The sequence below is a fragment of the Cygnus olor genome, chromosome 2 (assembly GCF_009769625.2).
Source record: "Cygnus olor isolate bCygOlo1 chromosome 2, bCygOlo1.pri.v2, whole genome shotgun sequence".
Classification (NCBI taxonomy): Eukaryota; Metazoa; Chordata; class Aves; order Anseriformes; family Anatidae; genus Cygnus; species Cygnus olor.
Window position 1 is genome coordinate 43,935,911 of NC_049170.1, and position 23,807 is coordinate 43,959,717.

A 23,807-nucleotide genomic window follows, 5' to 3' on the forward strand; every position below is an offset into this window, starting at 1 on the left:
GAAGATTTTGTCTTCAGTTCCTTGAGTTACTGTGTGGGCCGCTGGAGGGCACTGGTGGGTAAGTGACCAATTTCACCTGTTCTGCAGTTATTTTCCTTCCCATCTATTTCTGAGTCTACTTAGGTTCCTCTATGATAGCAACTGTCTTACGCTGTGTTCATAGTATTCGAAGATAGTTATGGTTCAGCACCAGATGCATGCATTGCAGATCCACTGGAAATGAGAGAACAAGCTTGCTATAAAACACCAAAACTTTACTACCTCTGCCCAAGGCCCTGTCTTTCCTGGCTTCCAAGACCTGCCCAGTACAAGGCTACAGCCTCAGTCATGGACAATACAGTCTGTGAGATCTTTCAACATCACATGAGGTCCTGTAATGTGCACCCAGCAATGCTTGTTTCTGTTGCATCTTCAAGTTGCCAGAGGAGGAGAAAAGCACTATGTTTTCTTACCGTTTACATCAGCTAGAGGAGTGTGGGTGTCGCAAGTGTTGGACTAGGGGCAGCAGTTCCACTAATGCCTCTCTGAGATCTCCTGTAGAGGCATGGGGAAAACGCCATGAAATAATTAAATTCTTGTCAGCATTTTCACACAAGCTATAGCTCCAAGTCGTGTAGAGAGAGCAATCGCCAAGAGATGGGTGAGCTGCAGCCGCTGGCGGAAAGGTTACATAGCTTTTAAGTATATCATCCTTGTGGATGTGAATGTGGATGTGAGCTGTCTTTGGATGGTCAGATGATAAACAGACACCATCTCCTGCATTAGCTGAAAACTCACTAGCTGTTCACGTGAGACAGGGATTACAGCTGTCAGTTCTTGCTTTGTTTTGTTTGCTTAGTGTTTGCTCTTTTATGAGTTTCTTTGTGAATTAAGAGAACTCAGTTCCACAGACACTGCTTGGCTGTGGGGCACCATACTGTAAAAGAGGCATGGTTGGGGTTTTATTGGTGAACAAAATAATGTACTGTCTACCTGAAAGCCTACCATAAAATAAGAGCAATGTAGTATTTCCTCATTTACAGACAGGGATACTGAGACGGGTAAAGATGGTTGCCCAGCAATCCTGTGACAGGATGCATTTTATTCCTAATTTTAAGTCAGTTTCATCCATTAGGTCACTTCTCATTGTACTTGTAGCTCACAATTGGTATTTATTTTAAGGGTGCATGAAATCAATGTAGAATAAATATGTAGGTGTCCAAAAAGCACTGTCTAAATTCTAAATCTGAGTAAACAGGAAGGTAAAAAAAATCACAAGAGAATTAGGATGGATACATTTCTGTCATAGGGGCATTATCTTCTGAAGGAATAATGTTTTCTCGCTAAATCATTGCTTACAGGACTTTATTTTTATTTTTTTTTAATTGTCTGATGGTAAATAACACACAAGCTGGCTCTTTTATGTCTGTCATATACAGGAAATGTGACAGACAAGAAATCACTTTCAGGTGGGCTGTGCTGATGCTTGTTCATAATGCTCCCACCCTGGATTTAATTGTAAAGCTGGAGTCGTATGAATGAAGTACATAGATATCACAGGGGCTGATTAATGCTGAGATAAAACATTGTCCTGTTACGTGTGGCATTTCATATTAATAGTGTAAAATTATTTCTCTTCCATCTGGCTCCTGGTCATACTGAGTTCTTCACTGGTGATTTGCCATGAGCTGATGGAAATCTGAGCATGAGAAGCTAACACTTTGATTTTGAATAATGGATGAGAAGAGTGTCTGCCTTCAATCCCAGCATGTGCAAAGGAGCTGTATCTGGCACTTGTATTAAATGAAACCTAGTTCTCTTCTCAGTCTGTTCTAACTTGATTACAGATTCCTGCCAATGTCCTTTGGGTACAGACTTTCAAATATTCTCCATGCAACAGACTGGTCCTGCTCCTACTGAAAGCAGTTGCAGAACTCGACTTTAACAGGAGGACAGTAGGGTGAGACCCAGCAGAATGGTGGCGCTGTCAGTTCCCCATCTCTAAATTGGATTCACCTGTTTATTATGTTTACCTATTGCCTACAGTATCTGTTTTAGAGAGATATTGTAGTGGGTAATTGTAGGGAACATCAAGAACTATATGTTGATTATTTCAATAAGTTACTAGAAGCAGCATGCATTACAGCTTTTAAATATATGTCCTTCTTGTAACTCACGCCAGTTAAGCACAGTTCTGGCATGTGATCAGTCTTTATTGTTCAGATGGGTAACTGCCAAAGGCTGCTCGGTGTAATGCATATTGCCCTCTGTGACCTTAGCTGCTTGTTGTGACTACAATGGGTATTTGGTTTTCTCAACTGGATGCAAGTCATTTAGCAGCTTGCTCCCTAGGCCTTTTCTTGAAATCTGTTCCAGCTTCCTTCTCTTCCTTATGGAGCTGCACCTCTACATGCTAATTTGTAGGAAACCTTAAGAAGGGTTCTTCGTATCAAAAGGTGGGTGGGTGTACACACAAATGCATGCGTGCTCAACTCTACAGGTAGACCCATACCTGCCATTTCTTGAAAGTTTGTATGTATAAGAAATCCTTATAGAGGACTGTGATTTTTGCACAAGCTTTCAGAAAGGCCACCAGGATGACCAGTCTTCAGCTGCCCTTGCAGTAGCTGTGTTCATCTGTTCGTTTATAGCTTCTTGGCTGTGGAGCTAGCGTGTAGATCTCTTCCAGACCATCCGGCAGTCTCTGCTAGGATGGCAGTAAAACGGTTTGGGTTAACTGAAAACAAGGCTACTATTTTAAGAGAATAGTATTATAAATATGCTACAAGTCTCTGACACTCTGAAATGCCACGTTTGTACAAATAAGGTATATCCCGTGTTCTGGTGAAAAATACATTAACTGAGCTAGTTTGCCTATTCTTTCTCCAAATCCAGCTTCACTGTAAACCCCACTTAAAAAATTGCAAACTCTTTCTTCACGTTCTTTTTATAGAAATATGCTCCGTTTTTAGTGGGATGGATTCTTCATGAATGCTTTGTGTTTAGAGGACTTAGGGAATATCTTGCAGTTTGGTTACTAAACACAGGCAAGTAGTAGGCTCAGAAAGCACAATGTTGGGGGTTTTTAGATTGCTCTTTTCTTTTTGAAGAGTGGAGAGGATTGGAAAGCAAGCCAAATCTGGTAGCAAGCACTGGCAAGGTTCCTGGTATATGTAGATTGTAATATGGAAACGTTTATGAAGCATTAGATAGTATCTAAAACGCAAAAGTATCTAAAATACAAAAGTAAGTTCATCAGCTTCTCAGTGACTGCGAGCCAGTTTTTTTTTTTTTTTAACATGCTGTTCTTTGTGGTACCTACTTCGTATATTGTTGCATGAAGAAATAAATCAACATATATTGGAATGTATGATTTTTCAGGCTCCATACTCACTGGAAAGTGAGCTGCTATATGTTGTGATAGCTGAACAGAGCCAGCCTTGGCTGTTCTTGTGCTTTGGGTTAAAGACCAGTTTTGGTAGGTGTTTTTACTGGGGCATTTAAACCCAGATTAGAAATTTCTCTAATTTCCGCATACCCTGCATAGTTGCATTTGAATGTGACAGATGCTTGTGGTGGTGGTGTTTTTTATGTAGACCTCATCTGCATCGTTTTCTTCAGACTTCAGATTAGGTGGTAATTGCAGGAGCACTAGTCATGCCAGTCTTCCCTTGTTTGTGTTTTGTCTTATCCTCTGATTTTCTTCATCTGCATTTTTTCAAGCTCTAGGCTACTACAAAGAAGGAATACCTTTTGTCTTATGTTTGTTGCCCAGTAGAGGGACTAAGTAAAAAATCTTCCAAACTATTATACACTTACGGACATGGTTTAGTGGGTGACTTTGATAGTAGGGTGATGGTTGGACCAGATGATCTTGAAGATCTTTTCCAACCTTAATGATTCTATGGTTCTATACTGTTGGTTTTAATCCTTCTTACACTTGCATCTTGCATCCTGTTGTATCTGTTATGTTTACTATTGCCATACTCATTCAAATAACTTTTTTTTTTCTGAGATTTTTTCTGGTAGACAATAGGGGAAGAGACCAGATGAGACCAGTGCAAGGGCTGGTAACACAACATGCGCTGAAATGCAGGAGTCAAGACAAAGCTCTTGGAGAGTTGATTCAAGCCCCTTTTGGCCTGTCATTCTGTATCAGGCACAGCTTTACAGTAACTGTGCAATAATGTTCTCTTCAAAACTAAAACCTGGGAAATGTCTCCTCAGGAACTTAGCAGCTGCTGAAGTGCAAGAGAGGTTTCACAAGCACACTCAATACATCAAAATGCCCAGAGATACAACAATTGCTGTTGTTCCCCATCCCTTCCATGTATCACTATCCAAGCAGTATGTAGAAAACTCTTGAGATTAGAAAAATATGCTGTTCATGCACTCTAGACAGGTTACACAGAGGAAATATGCACTTTGTTCACTTCACGGTGGGCTCAGGAGAGTTCGGAAGAATGTAGATACTCATGAGAAAGGCTGGCAAGAAGTGGTCAGAGATTTGCTACCTCCTTGGGGTAAAGGCCCCCATTCTTTCTTGCACACACTGCATTTAACAAGTGAGAAATAATTAGAAGTGTTACCTACCTTTCCATCAGTTCATGGTTTTCTTGGAGCTAAGTTAAGCAGGATTCAGTCTAATTAAGTAGCCAGAGATGGACTCTTAAAGCAAAGCTCCTCAAAATTTTTTTCCTGAAATTCAGAGATAATTTTCCTCCCTCTCTCTTGAAATTGCAGATTGAGAGCTAGAAGTGGAAGCCCCAGTAAAAGCAAGGTACCATAGCCCCAGCTGTTAAGATTTATATGTGATCTTAACAATCAAATGATTATAATAGTATCAAGGAGCTGTGGCCTGGTGTCACCAGAGGCTGAGGTTAAATGATAGAAATTGAGAAGAATGCTCTGGGGACACTCCTGGTGCATTTTTATCTGTATAAAATAGGTCCTGACCCACATGTCAGTCTTGTGGGTTGGCAGTCTTGCTGGTTCCTTCCACATGAGAATTTGTGCTATGTGCAAGCTCTCCTCTAGTGCAACACCAGCATAACTGGTTTTCTTGTTGCTATTTTAATCAATCTGAAAGTGAAGAGTAGGGGACTTGGTTACATGCTTTGTGAATTATCGCACTTTATGGTGACAGGGACATGAAAAACACTTACGTGAACTGGTTGCATTTAGATAGAACCTGTCATGTCAGCATGGGAGCTGAGTAAAGGGACCATCCAAGGGCTGGTGAGCAGATACTGAGAGGTTTAAACATCTCTGCTCTTCATCTGGACTGTTAAAGGGAAGTTCCTGGGGCTGCTGACTGTGTTGAACATGTCCCAAAGACCAGGTGACTTCCTTCCCCAGGACTGCTTGCTGTCTACCTGCTTCTGTGTGTTAAATACACCTTTTAAAAGAAGGAGGTGTGTGCTTGTGCACAGACATCACTTGAACAGGGAAAATGTTTGATTTTCAAGTCTGCTTTCAGTTCTGAAGTATTACAGTGCTAACATAAGATTTATCTCTACTCAGTGCGGTATTCTTGAGCTTAATCAGTCACAAGTCTTTGTTAAGCTAGACAGAGTTTTGGAAAGATTATTTTGTTTTTGAAAGTGTTATTTGTCTTGAGATGATTAGTAAAATATATTGAAATCTAGTAGGCAGATCTCAAGAAACAGCTGACTTTCATATGCAGATCTTCACAATATGGATTTGGAATGTTTGGGGTTGGTGGTGTTTGGGGTTGGAAATTTTTTATATTTGGTGCAGTCTTCAAGCAAACACAGCCTAATGCATCTGCTTCTGTTCAGAATCGCTGACTGATTATAATGCATTAATGCCTTTTTCTAGCACAGCTTATGTCAGGGGACTTACAGGGCACACACACACAGGGGAAGGGCTGCTTCTCTGAGTAACACTAATGGAGAAAGTACACCTCTCTCTGCTGCTTCTCTTACAGTTGGTGCTTGCTAAAAGTTATTTTCAATCGCATTAATTCTGTTTATGAAAGCCTGAGGACTAATGGTGTCTTTTGCAAGGCAGGGATACATACAGAGCAAGTACCTGGGAGATGTAGTCCTTCAAGTCCTCCCTGTCTTTGACTTCCCAAAATTTGCAGATGAGCTTGAACTCTATCACTCGCACAGCATGGGAGGCAGACTGTGGGCCTGCTGCCCCCACGTTCCCCTTCCCTACAGAGGCAGTGGTTGTGCACGCTCACGGCTCCCATTTTGAGCTCTTCTGAGAAGGCACGATGAGATCCTTGGCTTTGTAGTACAGATGCCTTTACCAGCATCTTTGCTTTTTCCTTTACTATGTGTGTTTTTCTCTTTCTGCTGGTTGCCTTACGTTCGGTTGGTTTACAGAGGGGATTACTTTGCAGGCTGTATAATTTCAGCTGTAAGTAATTTTTTTAAATTCCTCCTGTTTTTATTAGATAGATACCTTAAAGTACTCCCATAAAATATCCCAGTGTTGTACGTCATTATTGATGAAGGTAACTTATTAAAGTCTGCATTTTAGCACTGATAAATCTGTGTAGTCCCATTACTTGTATTTCTCTTATTGGTGAATCATATCAAGAAATCTTGCACTAATGAATTCAGACAGTCCATAAAAATAGTCTTCTAGCACAAGAAGGATGATTGTATGCAAGAAATAATCACAGATTTCATCAAACCAATAACTGGTTTGAATAAATCCTTGCTAACTTTGATATTTTTCCTTGTACTGTCTGCTTGAACAATGAATCAAAAATATGATCTTCCTGATTAGTACTTCACTGAAATAATAATCATAACATCACTTAAAAAGATAGCACAGGACTTTGATGCATGACCTTCATTTGCACACACTGAGACAGTTTGGTTCCTGAGCCTCTGATTGAATCCTTATGAGGAAGGTGAATAAAATAACATTTGATTGGCATATCAGCCACACTGCTTCTGTGAGATGGTCTGTTTGGTATGTTCAGTGACTTTAAAAAAAAAAAGTCTAGGTCTAGGAGACATTCCTTTGACTATATAGATATCTAAATACCCCCACCGCAGCAAGTACTTCCAGTGGAGTCTGAACGTTGTTGACATTAATGCCAGCCAACCTCAAAGTCTGTAGTAAACCAAACTTCTTAATTGTGAGGTGTATAGGGATGGTTATATTACAACAAATGTTGTGTCAGAACAGTCTCGTAGTTAAGGCTAAGTCAGACGTTCATGAAAATATGATGGATTTAATTAACCTCAGTATTAGTAATTAGAGCCCCATCCATATCAGCGCATCCTCTACGTACTCCAAATCTAATAATACAATCCAGAGTGCTGTGCCAATTCACATTAAATTCACATCTAAATGCCTAGGTAATGAGGCTGCCCTCAATAGACAGGCTGTATTTGAGCTATACTGTGGGCATTTAGTAAAATCCTTCTTGGTATGTTTCTTCATGGTTCGAAGAGCTTACATAGCCTAACTCCTATCGGCTCTTCTCCCGCTCTCCTAAAATCCCCGACTGAAAACCCTTTCTTCTGAAATCTCTTTTCTCTCGCTGATCTAGCAAAGAAGCATTATCCGTGCTCAGTAGCTAGTTAGTAGGGTGATAAATGACTTGACAGGATAAGCTTTTTCAAGACATGTCATAAATGGGATAAGCCTTTGTTCTGGGGAAATTCCAGCCCCTCCAAAACACAGCCTGTCACCCATCCCTAACTGCTCTATAGGCCGGTATGATGCAGCAATCTTACACGGTCCAAAGCCTGTGGTTTTCAAAGCAGACTAAGTGAATTAAGAAATTTAACAAAGTTAATTTTCTGATTCCTTTAAAAAACCCGGCAACACACTTTGTTCCCCCCAAATATGTGCAGCCATAACAGAAAAATCGTTCTGTCCTCTAAATCTCCTATTTCTCTTGCAATGGCTGTTTTCAGGAACCTAGAACAGAAGAATGTAGTAAGTGTCTTGCATCACTGCACTTATTTTTTCATGAACTGGCACAAGACTTACCAAGTATCAGCAGCTTTGCATGCTGCTTTTGTGCATGTCTGCAACGCTAATGCTTCGAAAGCATCCAATAATTATTTATAGCCATGAGAAGTGTTCTGTATATTCACAAATACTGGTGTATGCATCTCTGTGCTCTGCTTTGCATTAAACTTGCCTCTGTTCTGTGCTGTGGGGATTTTTTTTTCAATTGTTTCAGGGCAAAGATTGTGCTATGAATACAAATAACGAGGTCGTTTTGTTCTTGGTGTTTATGTAAGTATTTTGGCATTGGTCTATTTGCAAAGATAGAATGCTGATTTGAAAATACTGATACCATATCTCTGTCACTTGAGATTTCAGTCCATTATGTGGTCTGATGTGTTCCTATGTTAAAATTTTTCTCTTCTTATAATGGCTAGATGTTAAATGTTTTTATCCCGTACAGAATGGCTGTGCAAGCCAGCATGGAGAGCTGAACAGGACAGTAAAACATCTGCCTGCATTACTCTGCCTTCTCCTACTGATGTGTTCTCCAAGACTTCGGTAAGTCTCTTGCTAGGGTCACTGTTCTCCTCTTCTGCACTTCTGCCCCCTACAACTGGGCACTTATACTCTGTTACCTCTCCCCAGCCAGCTGCCACCTTTCTCACCTTTTTCTTCCATCACAAAACAGGTCTGTCTGCCACAAAAACACGCCTGTTGTTCCTCTTGCCTGTCTAATTCCTTCTGATTTCACAAGGCCCTCAAACTTTGGAGACCTACGCTCTCCCACTGGCTTTTTTTTCTTCTCCTAGATGAGGATTTTCCACTCTTAAACCTCACAGCCCACCTGTGTTAAAACAAACAAACAAACAAAAACAACAACTGACTCGCCCAGCACAGTACTTTCATTAGCCAGGTATTGGCCGGACAGATTTGTGACATCCTTAATTCTGTTACATCTTCAGGACAAGCAGGTTCAGGACATCTGAACATCAGAAAATGAGTAGGGGGTTGGTCCTGCATGTATACTGTGCAGCTGGGTGAGTAGGGCATTAACAAGATTTTAGCTTTGTGGAATTAATCAGAATTCATTTGTATGGTTTCTCAAATAGGGTAGCTTGGTAAAGAGTATATTTTAAGTAAATCCACAGCTTTGAATTACAGACTTCAAATGCCAGAGTCTAGTGCTTTACTTAATAAACTATTTGAATAGCTAATTATGCTGTATTAAAAATGTTTAAAAAGAATAAAACCAAGCATGCTTTATTTTCAGTCTGAATTTGTCCAACTTCAACTTCCAGCCACGGTGCTTGGTCGAGTCATTGCCTGCCAGCTACTGGATGTCTTCTCTCTGTGTATGTACATACACAGCAAGCTCAGTTCACCTCTTAATAATTTAGCATAATGGATCGTGCACTTCAGGTCTCTGCTATTTCAGGGTTTTGTACTGACTGCAGCAGAGCACGAGGGCTGTCCATTAGTAAAGCCCGCAAGCGAGCTGATGCCAGAAGCTGTGAGGTAACTGTAATCTCTGTCCCCAAACATGGACGATGCTGTGATGAAACCACCGTGGAATTGTTCAGTCTTTCATTAATTGTCTGCAAACAAACATGGCATTGACGATTGTTGAGGGTGATCTTTTCCTCCAGCTGTTTTGCACTAGGCTTAGGTGCTGTATAAACATTAACTGCTGGGATTTAAACACTTATGCAAGCACCATCCTTGCCCAGTGGAGACCATACATGTCTTCAGGGGAAATGGTTATACTCTCAAGTACTGTACTCACTAGTACCTGTTTGAAATATTTAAAGTTCTACAGAGGGGTGGTGACCCCAGTGAAAATATATTTTATGAGTGTGCCTCAGGGACAGCCTGTCTGGACATGCTCAGGGGCCAAAAGCTCCTTCCTCACATAACACGGCACTGGACACGAGCATTCAGGTGACTTGGGATTTGCAGGTGTGAGAAGGCAGGGCCATCAGCTGCGCCTGGAGCTGTGCTTGCACGCTCACTGTATCTATAGAATGGCTGAGAAGCAGCCCTTGAAATAAAAGATAGGCATACTCTTGCATGCACATTACAAATATGAGGTCCATGACCCCAGAACATGAAAACTGCAATTTCCATTCCGAGCAATCCGTACGTAGACTCCACACTTCTCACTGTGAACTAAATGAGTAGGCGTGCTCTCTGCCCTGAAGTTAAGCATATGTGTGTAGCATGCAGGGACTACGTCTAAAGTACAAATCTGCTCTGGAAGAAGTGATTTTTCCTCAACGCAGTATCTAAGGCATGGCTATATTTCAGGGTTGGGAGAAATTTTTAGATTCCCAGAGCAGACGTAACAGCTGGTGAAAGCCTAACACACAGGAAATACATGGCTTATGTACTTTGTCATTTCTTTTCTTAGTGCGGTCTCTATCACTGAATAGTTTACTTAATGTCATGATAATGGGCTTCAAAAATGAAAAAAAAATCATGAAGTCAGCATGTTACTTTCACAGCATGAAGTTAATTCTTCATATGGCAGTTCACAAGTCCTAAGTTTACTGGCAGGTAAAATGTCAGTGTGTCTGCAGTCCGGCCTTTGTTCATATCATCCAAATAAACTTCGTGTAAAGAAATAAACAGTTGGAAGAAAAGGTGTATGGAACATAAACAGCTAATTTTGTATTTTTCAGCATTAGGGCAGTAACACTTCTATCTGATGACCAAATCCCATGCACTGTCATGTGGTGACTATAATTTCAATTGGTATTGACTTGAGATTCATTAATTTTGGGGTGCCCAAGCTGCAAAGCCAAACAATTCCCATGTCCAGTAGCCCTATGTACAAACACAGATCCTTCTATGGTTTTGCAGAACAACAGATATTTTGAAAATACAGGCTTCTCATCTATTTTCTCTCTCTTGCAGCAACATAAGAAGAGCCAAGAATCTTGATCACGAAAACCATCTTTACTTTGCAAAATACTGATTCACATACACAGTCATTTGACTTGATTGATCATTTGGCATGTTTATAGTGTATGTCACTAATAAAGTACAAGTCAAGGATTTCTGGTTTGGGATAGTGTAAATCAGTTTTTCTGTACAGTCAGGTAAGCTGTCAAAGAGTAATGTATATTATTAATTATTTACTCTAAATACATAGCTCAAAGCCTATACGTTGCTGATTCCAAAAAGCCATTAGGAAATATTCCAAATATTTATTTAACACTTGATTTAATGCTTACTAAAAGTATCTCATCCTCGGATTAGCACAGTGGGATGTCAAGGGTGAGAATATTTGTCCTGGACATCTGACACCAATCCGTATTCCTTACATTTGATCCAGGTTCCATGGAAAGCACAGTTCCTTTCTTGCCCTCTTCAGAATAAGCACACTTATATTTCTTAGATCACTCCGTAGTTGTTAAAAAACAGTAACTTTTTGTTGTTGACTGAAATCTGCTGATGACCAGTGAAAAATTTCAATCACCTTTTCTTTTATATATTTACTTGTTTGACTTAGCTAACAAAAAACACCAAATAAGTTTGACATTTGAAAATTCTAGGATTTGGAAAGGGTGAAGGGAAGGTGTATTTCAAAACCAGAAACACAGTTAAGGAAATTCCAGTCAGCTCTGCTCCTTGGTCCTGTGAGTCTACTTTAATTAGCACTTCCAGCTGGCTAGATTGTTGCTAATAAGTTAGTTATAGAGAGCTCAGTCAGAAATCTCAAATATGTTGATACCTTAGGATTTGAGACCCAAACCAGCTTAAATGGAAGAATCTGTTAATTAGATATCAGGACACTTCAGGAATAAGCCCTTTAGTTAGAAACATGGTAATACTTTTATCATATATTTTGCTTTTACTAAAACATTTACACTGAAAGGCTTCAATACATTACTTTTATTTTCTAATCACAGTTTACTTTGTGATGAGATATATTAGTTGACAAACAAAGGTAAGAATCTTGACTGATGTTTGAAAGGCTCACTAATCCTTCCCTTGAAAGGTTAATTTAAAATACAGAAAATGAACCACCTTCTTCTCTCTTGGTAGTTTTGTAATAAAAGGTTGATTGTTCAAGTGGCAGCATTCAATTATTTTGCTTCTGATGCTATCTATGCGTAAAAAAAAACTAAGTAAGCTCAGATGGTCCCCGCAGGCTTTTCAGTTCTAGCCTTCAGTGCAAGGATGCAAAACAAAAAATGAGAGCCTCAAAGTCAACATTCAAAATGTAAAGGGTTATTCTGTCAAGTTAAAGAATTAAATTTGCTTCCTGGAATACGAGCAATATAGAAAAGTTTCTATAGAGTGTTTGCCTTTTTTTTTTCTCTTTTTAGTGAAACTCATTTGTTGAATATGTTTGCTGGAGAAAAAATGCTAATTAAGGAAGTCAGAGTGGCAGCCAGTGTTCAGAGAAGTTGCCCAGAAATATAGCCCTTCAGTTCTTGTTGAATTAGTCCCAATACTTGACCTCTTCAGCAGACTTCTAAAAAAAAGTATGCTATATTAATAGTTTTAGTATAGTTGAAACAGAAAACAAATGCCTCTCTATTTGTTTCTGTTTTACTTTTTTTCAGAGGACCTGGGATGCTCAAATGATAGACAAAGACCTAAAGCAATGAAATATCTTAGTCTGATGTGTGGTCGAAAAAGAAACAACACTGGCCTCCAGAAGTTTAGTGAGCACAACACGCAGTTTTAGTAGTATGCATCAAAGTTAAGCCCACTGAATAAATGTCCTGGAAACACATACATCGTAAAATAAATCAGCTCTCAATGGGAAAGTGATGTGAATTACTCAAACTGTTACCTGTAGGTTCGTGCCTGGTGCAGCCCGCCAATAAGCACACAGAGTCAGAATCCACACAAAGGTCTTTTAATTAAATAATTATAATTCGATTTACATTATTTAACATTGCTATTAAACATTAATTTAACATGATTATTTAACATTAAATAATCAACATTCTGAAACTCATATTGATTGCTACTGGCATGAATTTTAGCCCCACATTTACTCATTTACTGATCTTATGTATGAGAAACTGAAAAGACAAGCATCATTCAGAGAAGTAAAATCAGTGTGTTACAGTGGATCCTCACTAACAGCAACAGGGGCATCTCAAAGTGGCACTGGCATTGGAGCAGAACTTGGCAGCGCTGAACGATCTGATAACACACTTTTTATTTGCAAGTCAGTCAAAGATAGTCTCTAAGCAGACCAGTGCACAGATGTGTTTTTTTCCTTTAACATCTCAGCTCTTATTTAAAAAATGGGTAAAATAGGAATGCAACCAATCAGAAATGCAAATAATGCCACAAAAAAAAAAAAGATGGTAAAAAGTGTAAAATCTCTTAATCGCGTTTGAGATGTTATGTTTAAAGGTTTCAGCATGTGGTTCACCTAATGGTCTTTTTTTTTTTCTTCCTCACAAAGCAGGGTATCTGTATATCATACCATGCCGAATGACCGGCATCTCATTCTGATGACCTGCAGCTCATGTTTGCAAAACGCTGCCACATTTTTTCTGCCACCTTAACGCAAAAAGACACCAGTGCCTATGAGTATTCAGAAACTCCACAGAGCCTGAGCCAAGGCACACCTTCAAAGAACCCCTGTGGAGCCTGTGTTGGTTGACACACTTACGCTGTGGGGCAGGCACAATCACGTATGAGCAGCAATTCCTTTGGGTAATTCACATTTCCCGTATTGCTGGGAGAAACTCTGCCGTCTTCCTCCTCCCTCTCCAGCTGGTTCGATCCCCCGCTGAAAGGTAATACTGCAAAATCCATCCTTTGTTAGCCAGCAGGAGAGCAGCAGTAAACAATTCGAGGACAATAGCCACCAGACATATGGAAAACACTTCAGTTTTACTGAGTTGCCACATACAAATGCTTTGCTAATGAGAATTCCTGAACGTTGAAAGAAACTATAACCTGCTGGCTTGTTGTTGAAACACTGTACTTTCTGTGGAATGGAAGATTGCTCGAGAAGGTCTGAAATGACCCGGAAATGATTTTTTTTTAAAAGGGGACGCTTAGGACAAGACTGGAAAGCACTAAAAAATACAGGTTAGGGAACAGCTCCACACTGTCAGGTGGCAGATAAATAATGACCACATACTTTCCATTTCCACTGTCCTTCAGGGTTTGCCTTCTAAAGAGTTTTACGCACCGTGGAGACTCTTGGTTTTTTTTGGAAGATCCCAGCTGACTCCTCATTTCACCCCTCAGAGGGCTGCAGCCCCTTCCAGCCCTGCTCATGGCCCCCTGTGGTGGTTCCACTCCCTGCAGCGCAGCCACCCCTGTGTGTCCCCCACCCGTGCTGCCCACAGGTGACAGTGCAGGACACTGATGCGTGACGAGCGTGGACCCACCAAATGGCGCCCAACCATGGGTTTGTTTCCTCAGGGTCTTCTTCCAGAGGTTTGCTCAGCCCATCTCCTCACCCTCTCTGGGACAATACACGCTCCCAAATCCTCCGCGAGTACCAACACCCCACCGTCAGGAGGCGGCTTCAGGCGGCCCCACACAGCCCTCCCAGGGGACCCTCCCTAGCGCTGGGGTCTCCCCGAGCCCGGCCTCCCCACAGCGACCCCTGAAGCGCTGCCGGCCCCAGGCCCGCTCCCCCCGGGGCCCAGCCTCCTCCCCGCGGCGCCGGGGTCACACAAAGCGGGGCGGCGGCGGCGCCCGTGAGGCGGCTGCCCCTGCCCCTGCCCCCCTGTCCCTGTCCCTGTTCCTGTCCTTGCCGCTGCCCCCGCCCCGCCGCCGGGCTCGGGGCCGGCCGGGAGGCTCGGGGCAGCCCCGCGGTGCCGACCATGGAGCCGCCGCCGCCGCCGCAGCCGCCTCAGGAGCAGCCGCCGCGCCCTCGGTCCCACACGGTGACCACCACCAGCAGCTCCTTCACCGCCAACCTGTCCGCCAGCTCCAGCACCCTCGCCTACGACAGGGAGTTCCTGCGTACCCTGCCCGGGCTCCTCATGGTGGCCGAGATCGTGAGTGGCGCCGGGGAGGGGGGCTCGGTGTGTGTGGGGGGGGGACGGGACGGGACGTGTTTTCGGGTCATCGCTGTAAAATGTTCCTGCCGTGTTTTGTTTTCACACAGTTCGCCGCCTGCAAGAAAAAAAAAAAAACATATATGAATAAGTAAACAAGCGTTTCAGCGGTGTGGGTGAGGCATCAGAAGCGGTGGGTGCCCGCAGGTGAGGTGACTGCGGGGCTGCTCCTTCACAGGGAAGCCCTTCGAGGGAGACAGCGCGCCTGCCTGCTGAAAACACCTCCAAATTATCGGTGATAACACCTCCAAATTATCAGTGAAAACACCTCCAAATTACCGGCCTGTGTATTCCTAACAGGGGGCGAGCAGCCTGTGGTCTCCCGCAGCCCTTGCGGTATAGTCAGCCCCTGTAGCAGGCGAAGTTTGGGCTGATAACTGATTTTTGGAGGCTTTTCTTAATGACATTGATTGTACACGCTTTATAGTTTACGGTGCACTGATAGCCATGACACGAGAGTTAATTAAGCAACTTATCTTCACTTTGTAGGTCAATAAAAACCATTTCCTTATGCTCCTGGTGATTAGATAGATATACATATGCCAAGTGGGATGTGAGCCTTTTGGATTTGTCAATAGTTTTATTTTTTGCAGGTACTTTATTAGGTGTGAATGAGTACACATGGGCACATTCTGAGGTTTAGTCGCTTGTCTTCGTGGTAGGTAGCAAAAAATACAGCACTGGGGCTGCTCTGTGGGGATGCCTACCCCTCAGATCAGTGTGTTAAGCAACAGATACACAGCATCTCATCTTAAAAATAGCACATCTGTTTTAAGTCAGCTCATCTACGCTATTAATAATTAAGGATCTCAAAGAGTCTGCTGCCCCAGCCAGTTTTTTTGAGTTTCCTGTGTGATGATGTTGCTTTGATGATGATGGAAATATTACTTAATAGACCAGATTCATTTTCAAGGCTTGAAAATATCGAGCTTTGCTACAGCGGTGGCATGACTTCTATTTGCTGGCTTTGAAGTAAAATAACCAAGCAAAGCTTCGGGCTTACGTGCGATCCAGAGCCTCCGGCTGGAGCAGTGCCCTTGGAGAGAGGATGTGTGTGACAAGGTGCCCGCTGCTGTGCGGACAAGTAGTGGTGAGCGCGTGAAGGCAGCGTCTGCAGCCAGCTGGAAACTTGTCTGACGGCATCGCTGGGAATGCTGGCAGTCATTAATACGTAGTTCATTGTAGGTAGGTTTCAGCTGTTAAATACAGGGGCTGCTTTGCTGTCAGGGTTGTGGTGGATCTGTGAATAAAGAAGCATTAATTTTCGAAAGAAAAGCTGCTTTCTTTTCAGTTCTTTTCCAGTTACTAATTACAACAAAATTCTGAACCTGTCTCATGTTTTATCTGAAGAGTGATCCAGACTGTAAATTATGGGAGAGGTGCCCAAGGCTTTTCCCAGCCCCTGTTGGAATACCATACGTTCGATCTGGCTACAAACACTATGCCAGCTGCGCTTACGTTGAGCTACGTGGCCATGAGTCATAGACAGGCTCTTGTTGACCGTTCCTTGGAAGAGTGCTTTCCAGTCTGGGTTGACAAGCGAGGATATTTGCGTAGCTTTCCTTTCCAAACAGAGCGATGGTGGTTTCTAAAGGGTTTTGTTTCCTATCAGCCATTCCTGACTTGCAGAACAATTGTAAGATGATTCTTCAGCCACCATTTTGAGTGCTTGAGTCCCTCAAATATTGACTCTTAGGGCCGATTTTGGTCTAAATTTCAAAAGTACCTCAGGGAAAACATTTTTACCAGCTTCAGGAAGAACCACAAAGCTACCTGACTACTTAGGCTAGTGCAGAGTTTTGTCTCCACTGCCAACTTCCTCTTACGTACTTGTATTGACCAGCAGCGTGAAGACATGTCGTCCCTGGCCAACAGAGCCAAGAGAAGTCTCTGAAGTAGCTCAACTTATCCTGGTTTCTAAAGAAGTATTTGAGAGAATGGAAGGCAATTTTAATGTAAAGTTAAAAGCAGTAAGGCAGGCCCTATGGAAGTAGAGTATTGCTAGATATCGTCTTTGAGGAAATACTGTTGGTTCTTATTTTAACCACTTGACTTAACCCAGCTTCTTTTAAAGCAGGTGGAGTAGATGTTTTGTGAAATTAAAGGAAAATAAAAAAAAAAATAATGAGTACTTTTAGATGGAATTGACTTCAGATGAAATAAAACCAGCTATTAAATCAAATAAATGACTTTATATTTATGTATGTATATATTGGGCAGTAGATTTTGGTCAAACCTTTTCCACTAGTTCTGCATGTTTTCTCTTTTATGAGAGAAACTGTGCTTTAGCAGAGCATGACTAGCTTTCCACAAGATCTGGATTTCAAAACTGGCACTGAATCAGCCAGTTCCTGCCTGTTATGATCATCCTATTCATCCAAAAGTTATAGCTTGCCTGCACAGATTGGCTGTGCAGGGTATTTCTGACCCTCAGTACTGATCCCCCTCAGCTGTCAGCACGGTCCTTCTGCTAAGAAGTTGCAAACCTGTAAATGGGACGGACTTGTATGCGTGTCTGTATTTCAGTCTCAGGAGCTGACAGCCTGATACAGCGTTTTCAGTCTGTGCACCAAGTTCTGAGCTGCATCAGCTGTAGTAAATGCAACCTTAATGCTGTGGTAAATGCAACCTTCCGCTGCCCCTGCTCTGGAGACACCTGCTAGATGCACAGGGAAGAGGACTGCTTTTAGTAATGTATTTTATCCCTGCAGCTACTCATCAGCCAGAACAGGCATTCGTTAGGATGCTATGTTAAAGCTAAGCCAGGGGCTTGGAGCACCAGCGCTAAATGTTCCAGGAGTTAACGCTGTGGGGCTGCGCGTTTGATTGCTGCTGCTGTCAGCCAGCGACGTGCATGCTGCGAGGGGAGTGCGTCTTGTGGCTCCTGGCTCTGAACTGCAGCGCTCTTCTTTGTGTAGGCAAAGGGCAAATCTCTGCTATTCTTCAGCCGAAGAGAATGGAAAAGCATGAAGTTACCACAATCAAATCTTCCAGTCCGTTAAATGGAGGATCTTGATCAGGTTTTGCCCCTTCTTCCCCGATTTGGGTGCTGTGAAGATGAATCAACTGCTGTGTGCGTTTCCAGACGGGCTGGCAACCAGACGCAGTAAATTCAGATTTACCCTCTCCTACAAAGAGGTTCTTCGCTGTGCTGCAAAACGCTGATCTGCCATTGATCCGATCTGCTGGTCCCAATTTGTTCAAAATGTGTTAGCTTTATGAAGACAGGCTTTACGGTGGATGAGGTATTACCTGTCTTTATGTAGCCGCTTTAAAGCCAGCATAAATCTGGGGTGAAGCTGACCATGGAAACAGAGCAGTAACAGAGTTGTGTACCCAAGCCTGGTTCAGCTGAGCGTTGTAACGCCGTTTGGTCTGGCCCTGCACACATCCAGCTTGGGTGAACACAGAACTGCAGCTTAAAGTGTGGCCTGTAAATCACCTGGTGATGACAGATTGCCTTTGCCTTTTACATCTGCCTCCGCGACCAGAGGGCATGCAAGGCTTTCCAGTCCACTAGGGAAAGAGCTGGGGTCAGTTTATTTCACTGCAAAGAGCAATAGAAAATACCACCGGGTTTCCGAGAAAGGCCTTTGGGAACAGGCATAAAGCACAGCTTTGGTGTGTGGAAGCTTATCCACATTAGTTTTGCGCAGAAACTATGATGCTTGTTGGACAGGGCAGTGGCTTCTGACTGAGGAAACTTGGATTCACTGGCCTCAGTTGGCCAGGTGACTCCTGACAGGTGAATGAATCTCTCTGTATCGCTGTAATTTCTCTGAATGACTTTCCTATTTGTGGAATATGGATACAAATCCTTGTAAGGCACACTGAGTTCTCTTGGTGAAAGGCAGTATGTGAGACATAAGGAATGGTACATAAAGTCTCTAATTCAGATGTCGATCGCCTGAGTTAGCACTGCAGTAAAAATACATCCTGTAGAAGGTAATGGATGCTTATCCCCATAGTGTAACCCCCCCAAAAGGGGGATTTATATTTTCAAAGGAAGCAAATACAGCAATTTCCAGAGATGTCTTTTGAGCATTTCTTTCTGTACAATGATGGCCCAGAAAGACCATATATTTGTCTTCCTGGGAATTTTATGGCTAAGATAAATGGTGGCTAGCGATACCTCCTCAGCGCTTTAAATCAGCTTCTCAAGTCAACCATTATGGATCACTTTGCAGAAGTGGAGAGTTTTGTGGTTGCTATGGATGTAGTTATAAAAATATTTACTTTCTAGTACAGTGACATTGATTCCTTCAGACTCTTGCTTCACACCAGTGTGTTGCTAGACACGGTGTCTCTCTTAAGCTTGCCCTGGTAATTTTAAGGCTTGTGATGGCTATTTGTCCACAGCGAAAACAAATGTTACAGAGCTGGAAACAGTTTGGAAGGTTGTTATGCCACAGCTGCAAGTGAAAGCTTGTGGTGGTGTAATTTTGAGTAAATTGTAATGGCAGTCACGATTCTTTATCCTATTCCATACATTATTCTTTGAAATGCCCAGAAAAAAAAATATGTGCTTGAAACAGAAGCCTGATAGGAGGTTATTTACATTATTGGCACCGCCTAAATTGTGGTTCAAATTTACATTTCTGGACAATAAAAATAATTTTGATTACTGTTTCTTTATTCTTCAAATGAACCCTTGAAGGTTTAATTCAGGAAAGAAATCTTGTTTAACTTAATTATTCCAGCAGAGTGGTGAGCCTCAGAGTATTAAATAGACATTGAAAGTCAAGTTAGACTTAAAATACTGAGGTTACCAAAAACAGAACAACTGGTGATTTCCAAATGTTTGTTCAAAAAATTGTTTTTCTCCCTCAGTAAAAGCCTAAGAGATGCATTGAAACCTTTATAAGATTTTCAGGTTTTGAACTGTTAGCAATAAAATTATATAAGTGTTAGGAAAAACAATAGAGGGGGAGCATGTACCGTGAAAAGCCTAAAAGACAAAAAATGTGCGTATTTCTTAAAGCTCTCCTTGCATGTAGCTTTTTCTCTGACTGCAGTTCAGTTCTCTGTATGGACACCGAGCTCTGGCACCTCCAGTTCTAGAACAGCCCACGGAAACACAGAGGGAGTGTCATAAAGCCCCTTTCCTCAGCCGAGTAGCAGCAAGACTTTGTCTTCTGTCTGGAACAGTAGAGATTTATTTATTTATTTTCCTTTTTGTAATGCAATTGATACTGCAATCAAAGCATGTCTGCTTGCAGGATGGTAACAACACGGAGGTACCTTCTGATGTGTCGAACAAGTGCTTTGCTTAGAAGAGTCGTGCATAGGCACGGTCTGAAAATGATTCACTTTGAATTACAGAGTGTTAAAGCTATTTGTAGTCATCTATCACTTCATCCACTAGCTTCATCTTTCTGCACATGAACAAGAAAACACACAGTATAAAGCCCAGCCTCTCTCCTTTGCTCTTGATCAGATCCAACTCTCACTGATGTCAGTTCTCCCTTTTTTTACGTGCCGTCATTTCACTGCTAACCCGTGCCGTCCTTGGTGTAGTGGATACACACATCTGTGTGATTTCCAGCTTTCTCAAGGATCGTATCATTCTTTCAAATTCTGTTTCCTAAAGCTCTTTTGTTTCCTGGATGAGGTCAGGGTGTTTCCTTGGGAGGAGAGAAGTGCTTGGGTGACGCACAAGAAAACAGAAGCTTTGGAAATGGTGTGGAATGTACTCCAAGCGCAGACAGAAGCAGTATTGGGACTAACGTGGTACGAGGATGAAAATGCCTCTGAAATTTGCTGATATTTGACAAAAGGTCAAAAATGCAAAATATTCTCAATACCTCAAGGTTAAGGTGAACTATGTATGAAATGTCATTATCTCTTCATGAGAAGAACACTCTAAGACATACTTAAGCATCGATGTTGTTCTAGGGTAGATAGTAATTATAAATCAGCTCCTTCTCCCTCACCCCTGCTAAACTCTAGAAGAGAATCTTTCTCTGCAAAAATTCTTATGTAACCCAAAGCTAGTTTTGAATAATTTTTGGCCTTCAGTAGCCTCTGTCTGTGTTGGTGAAGAGAAGTGTGCAGTCCTCCCACTATTTCTGATAGAATAGGTACGGCTTCCTAGTTGCTTAGCTTTAGCATGATGCTGTGGCTGGATGCATCAGTTGAGGGGTGAGTGAAGACAGTGGGCAGTGGTATTGTCAGACGCAGCAAATGATGGAGATTCCTGGTGCTGCTTTTTTTCCTAAAATGAATACAAAAACTGTACTTGTCTGCGTCTCTCTTTTCTGTGTATGTAGGTTGTTTTCCCCTTCGTGTCACATTCTGTTTTCCCTTTTCTGCACTGGGACTCCTGCCTTCTCCTCAGAATGATTTATTTCATGCTGGTAAGACCTCAAGTGAGAGGATCTTAAAGAAGTGTATGCCTATCAAAAAAACTGTTTTCCATGCCATGCATGATGAAGAGGTGCATTTGCTGGCAGTGTAATACACATGCAAGCAGAGGAAGGAAGACAAAAAGGTTAATGGGCTGTGAGTCACACAGGACTCTTGCAAAACCATAAATGGCCCCCAGGTTTCTAATTCCTGGTCTTAGCCATTAACAAAGTGCTTCTTCCACAGCAGCAGCAGATGCCTTTCACTTCTTGCCCTAGGATGGGGGAAGCACTCCTGCCTGCCTGCCAAGGCTGCTCTGTCCTCCATCCCACACCGACTGCGCAGCAACAGGCAGGGTTAAAGCACTGGTGGCACAAGGATTCTTCTTAAATACTCAGTTCTCAAAACCAAAGAGAAATTCTCACGGGGACTCTGAGCCCTTGCAAGTGGAAAAACATAGCAGGAATTATGATGCGCTCCCCTTGCTTGGTGAGTGCCTTCTCATTCAGCTTCTTCTCTTCTGGGAATAACGGTGCCATAAATTCAGTTTCTAATGGCCCTGCATATATATGTATGATGGTCTTTCTTTAGTTTCATTTTTTTCTTTTGGGTAAAGTACGTATAGTAACAGAGACATATTTCTGCACTCGTTCCCATTTCTATTCTGGAAAAGCAGTAGAAAGAGTGCCTGCAGAAAGAGCACCAAGCCCTCTTTTCTAGGGCTGAATTGCAAATAAATTTTAGCATCTGTCAGAGCTTTGGCAAGGTGGTTCCGTTGAGCAGTGGTCAGAGCCAATTCCTCTGGAAGGGGCTACACTGATTCACCTGCTTCTGGAAGGAGTGGCCAGGGTGTAGGGCTGGTAAAACTGCAGAGAAGGAGGACCCGAGTAATGGAAGAACCAAATGAGAGCTAGGTCTGGTCAAAGGAGGGTTTGGTGCTAGCCTTACACTGGTGAAATGAAAGAGCTGGGGGCTTGGTTCCTCATGCACTAATACTGGATCCAGGCTTCACCAGATCACTTCACTACACAGGCTTGGATCTGTCCTGGGCACAACTGGACTTTTTTTTTTTTTGATGAGCACAAGAATGAGCATTTATACTCTTCATTTTTCCAAGGTATGTGTGTGCAGATGGTGCTGGTGCAACCACAGGTTTGCTGGGATAAAAACCTCCAAGGCAAAACAAAAACAGCTTCATCGAATTGTCGTCGTTAGAGGGAGGTTGTACCTGCAGTTTGTTCTGGGCAGCCATGATGTTTTTGATCCAATCTGAGATGAACTAAAATCAGAATTTGTAGAACTGAAGTGGTCTAAGTAAGTGTGGTGATAATCAGCAATTTGTTGTCACGGTCTTTGGATATGTCATAATCTGGTTATAAAGAATAAATGTATTAAATATCCTACCTAGGGCTGGAGGGAGGCCTTTTGGGGAAAGCAGTCTCTGATCATAATCTCTGGTAATTGCTGTTTGTGTTTAGCTGATGGCCTGAAGTGCACAACTTGAAAGGAATCCTGTCAAGAACCTCTGCTCCGTACCTGAAAACAAGACTGCTTTGTATCATCAGCTTCAAATGGGACTGTTTTGCCCAGGCCTGTGTTTAAATAGATTCAAGGTGATTCTGCACAGGCTCCGTTTAGTCAGCCTTGAAATGAGACAGCCGCTAACAGGGTCTTTTTTTTTTTTCCTTTATATGTATGTGTAGCGATTACATTAAAGAGTTTCTTTAACATGTATTTTAGCAGCATCGTCTCTTTTCTTCAACAATAGTGCTCTTACCAAGGCTGCAGCTCCTGCAGCAGATAATAGCCGAACAAGGCTGAACAGTTTTGAGAGAAGTATGAGGAACTATGGGAGAAACTTAAAAATGGAAACACGGAGGGTGCTGCAGGCAGGAATTAAACACTGGGGGGCAGGGGAGCAAACAAAAAAAGCCTCCAACAGAAGGCAAACCTCTGCAATGTGTCTTTAAAATGGCACTTCAGCTGATAAAATCAGCCTTGGCTGTCTCCATCCGCAGGGCAGAGCCTGACAAGGATCAGGTGAGGGGAGGGTGACTCTGTGGTTGGGTGCCTGTTACTACTGATGTAGATTGGAAGGCATAAACAAATGCACAATTGTCTTCTGTAGGCGCAGGGCACAGCCATGATGTGTGCTGGGGAGGGTGGCACTTTTACTTCATCCTCAGCAGGGAAGAACACCCCAAAATGAAGCATCTGCATTGATTTGGTATTAGTTTAATGTTCAAAGAGAAAAGATGCTCTCCTGGCTAATAGCTTCCTTGGAAAATCGGACTTTTATCTCCACCGTGTTCCTGTGTGATGCTAAATAAGGCAAGTAAGCCTGGCCTTTCAGCGTGCTCACTTTTCTCCTTGTTTTCTGGGCCCCTGACATTGGGTCTGAGGGGCAAAAGAAATGATTATTTACAGTTGTAGCCAGGCTGGGAAGAGCTATGTTCTGAAGAGGCAAAATGTAGTTCCATGTTA

At 42.4% G+C, this 23,807-nt stretch overlaps 1 protein-coding gene across 1 annotated transcript in view; it reads left to right on the forward strand.

Moving 5' to 3' along the window:
- The first annotated feature begins 14,704 nt into the window (after positions 1 to 14,704).
- The window catches only part of CMTM8 (CKLF like MARVEL transmembrane domain containing 8), a 36,968-nt gene continuing 27,865 nt past the window's right edge, over positions 14,705 to 23,807 (forward strand). The window contains exon 1 of the mRNA XM_040548902.1: positions 14,705 to 14,918. Within this exon, the coding sequence (XP_040404836.1) occupies positions 14,742 to 14,918 (177 nt within the window). The 5' untranslated portion in view covers positions 14,705 to 14,741. The remainder of the gene's footprint in view (positions 14,919 to 23,807) is intronic.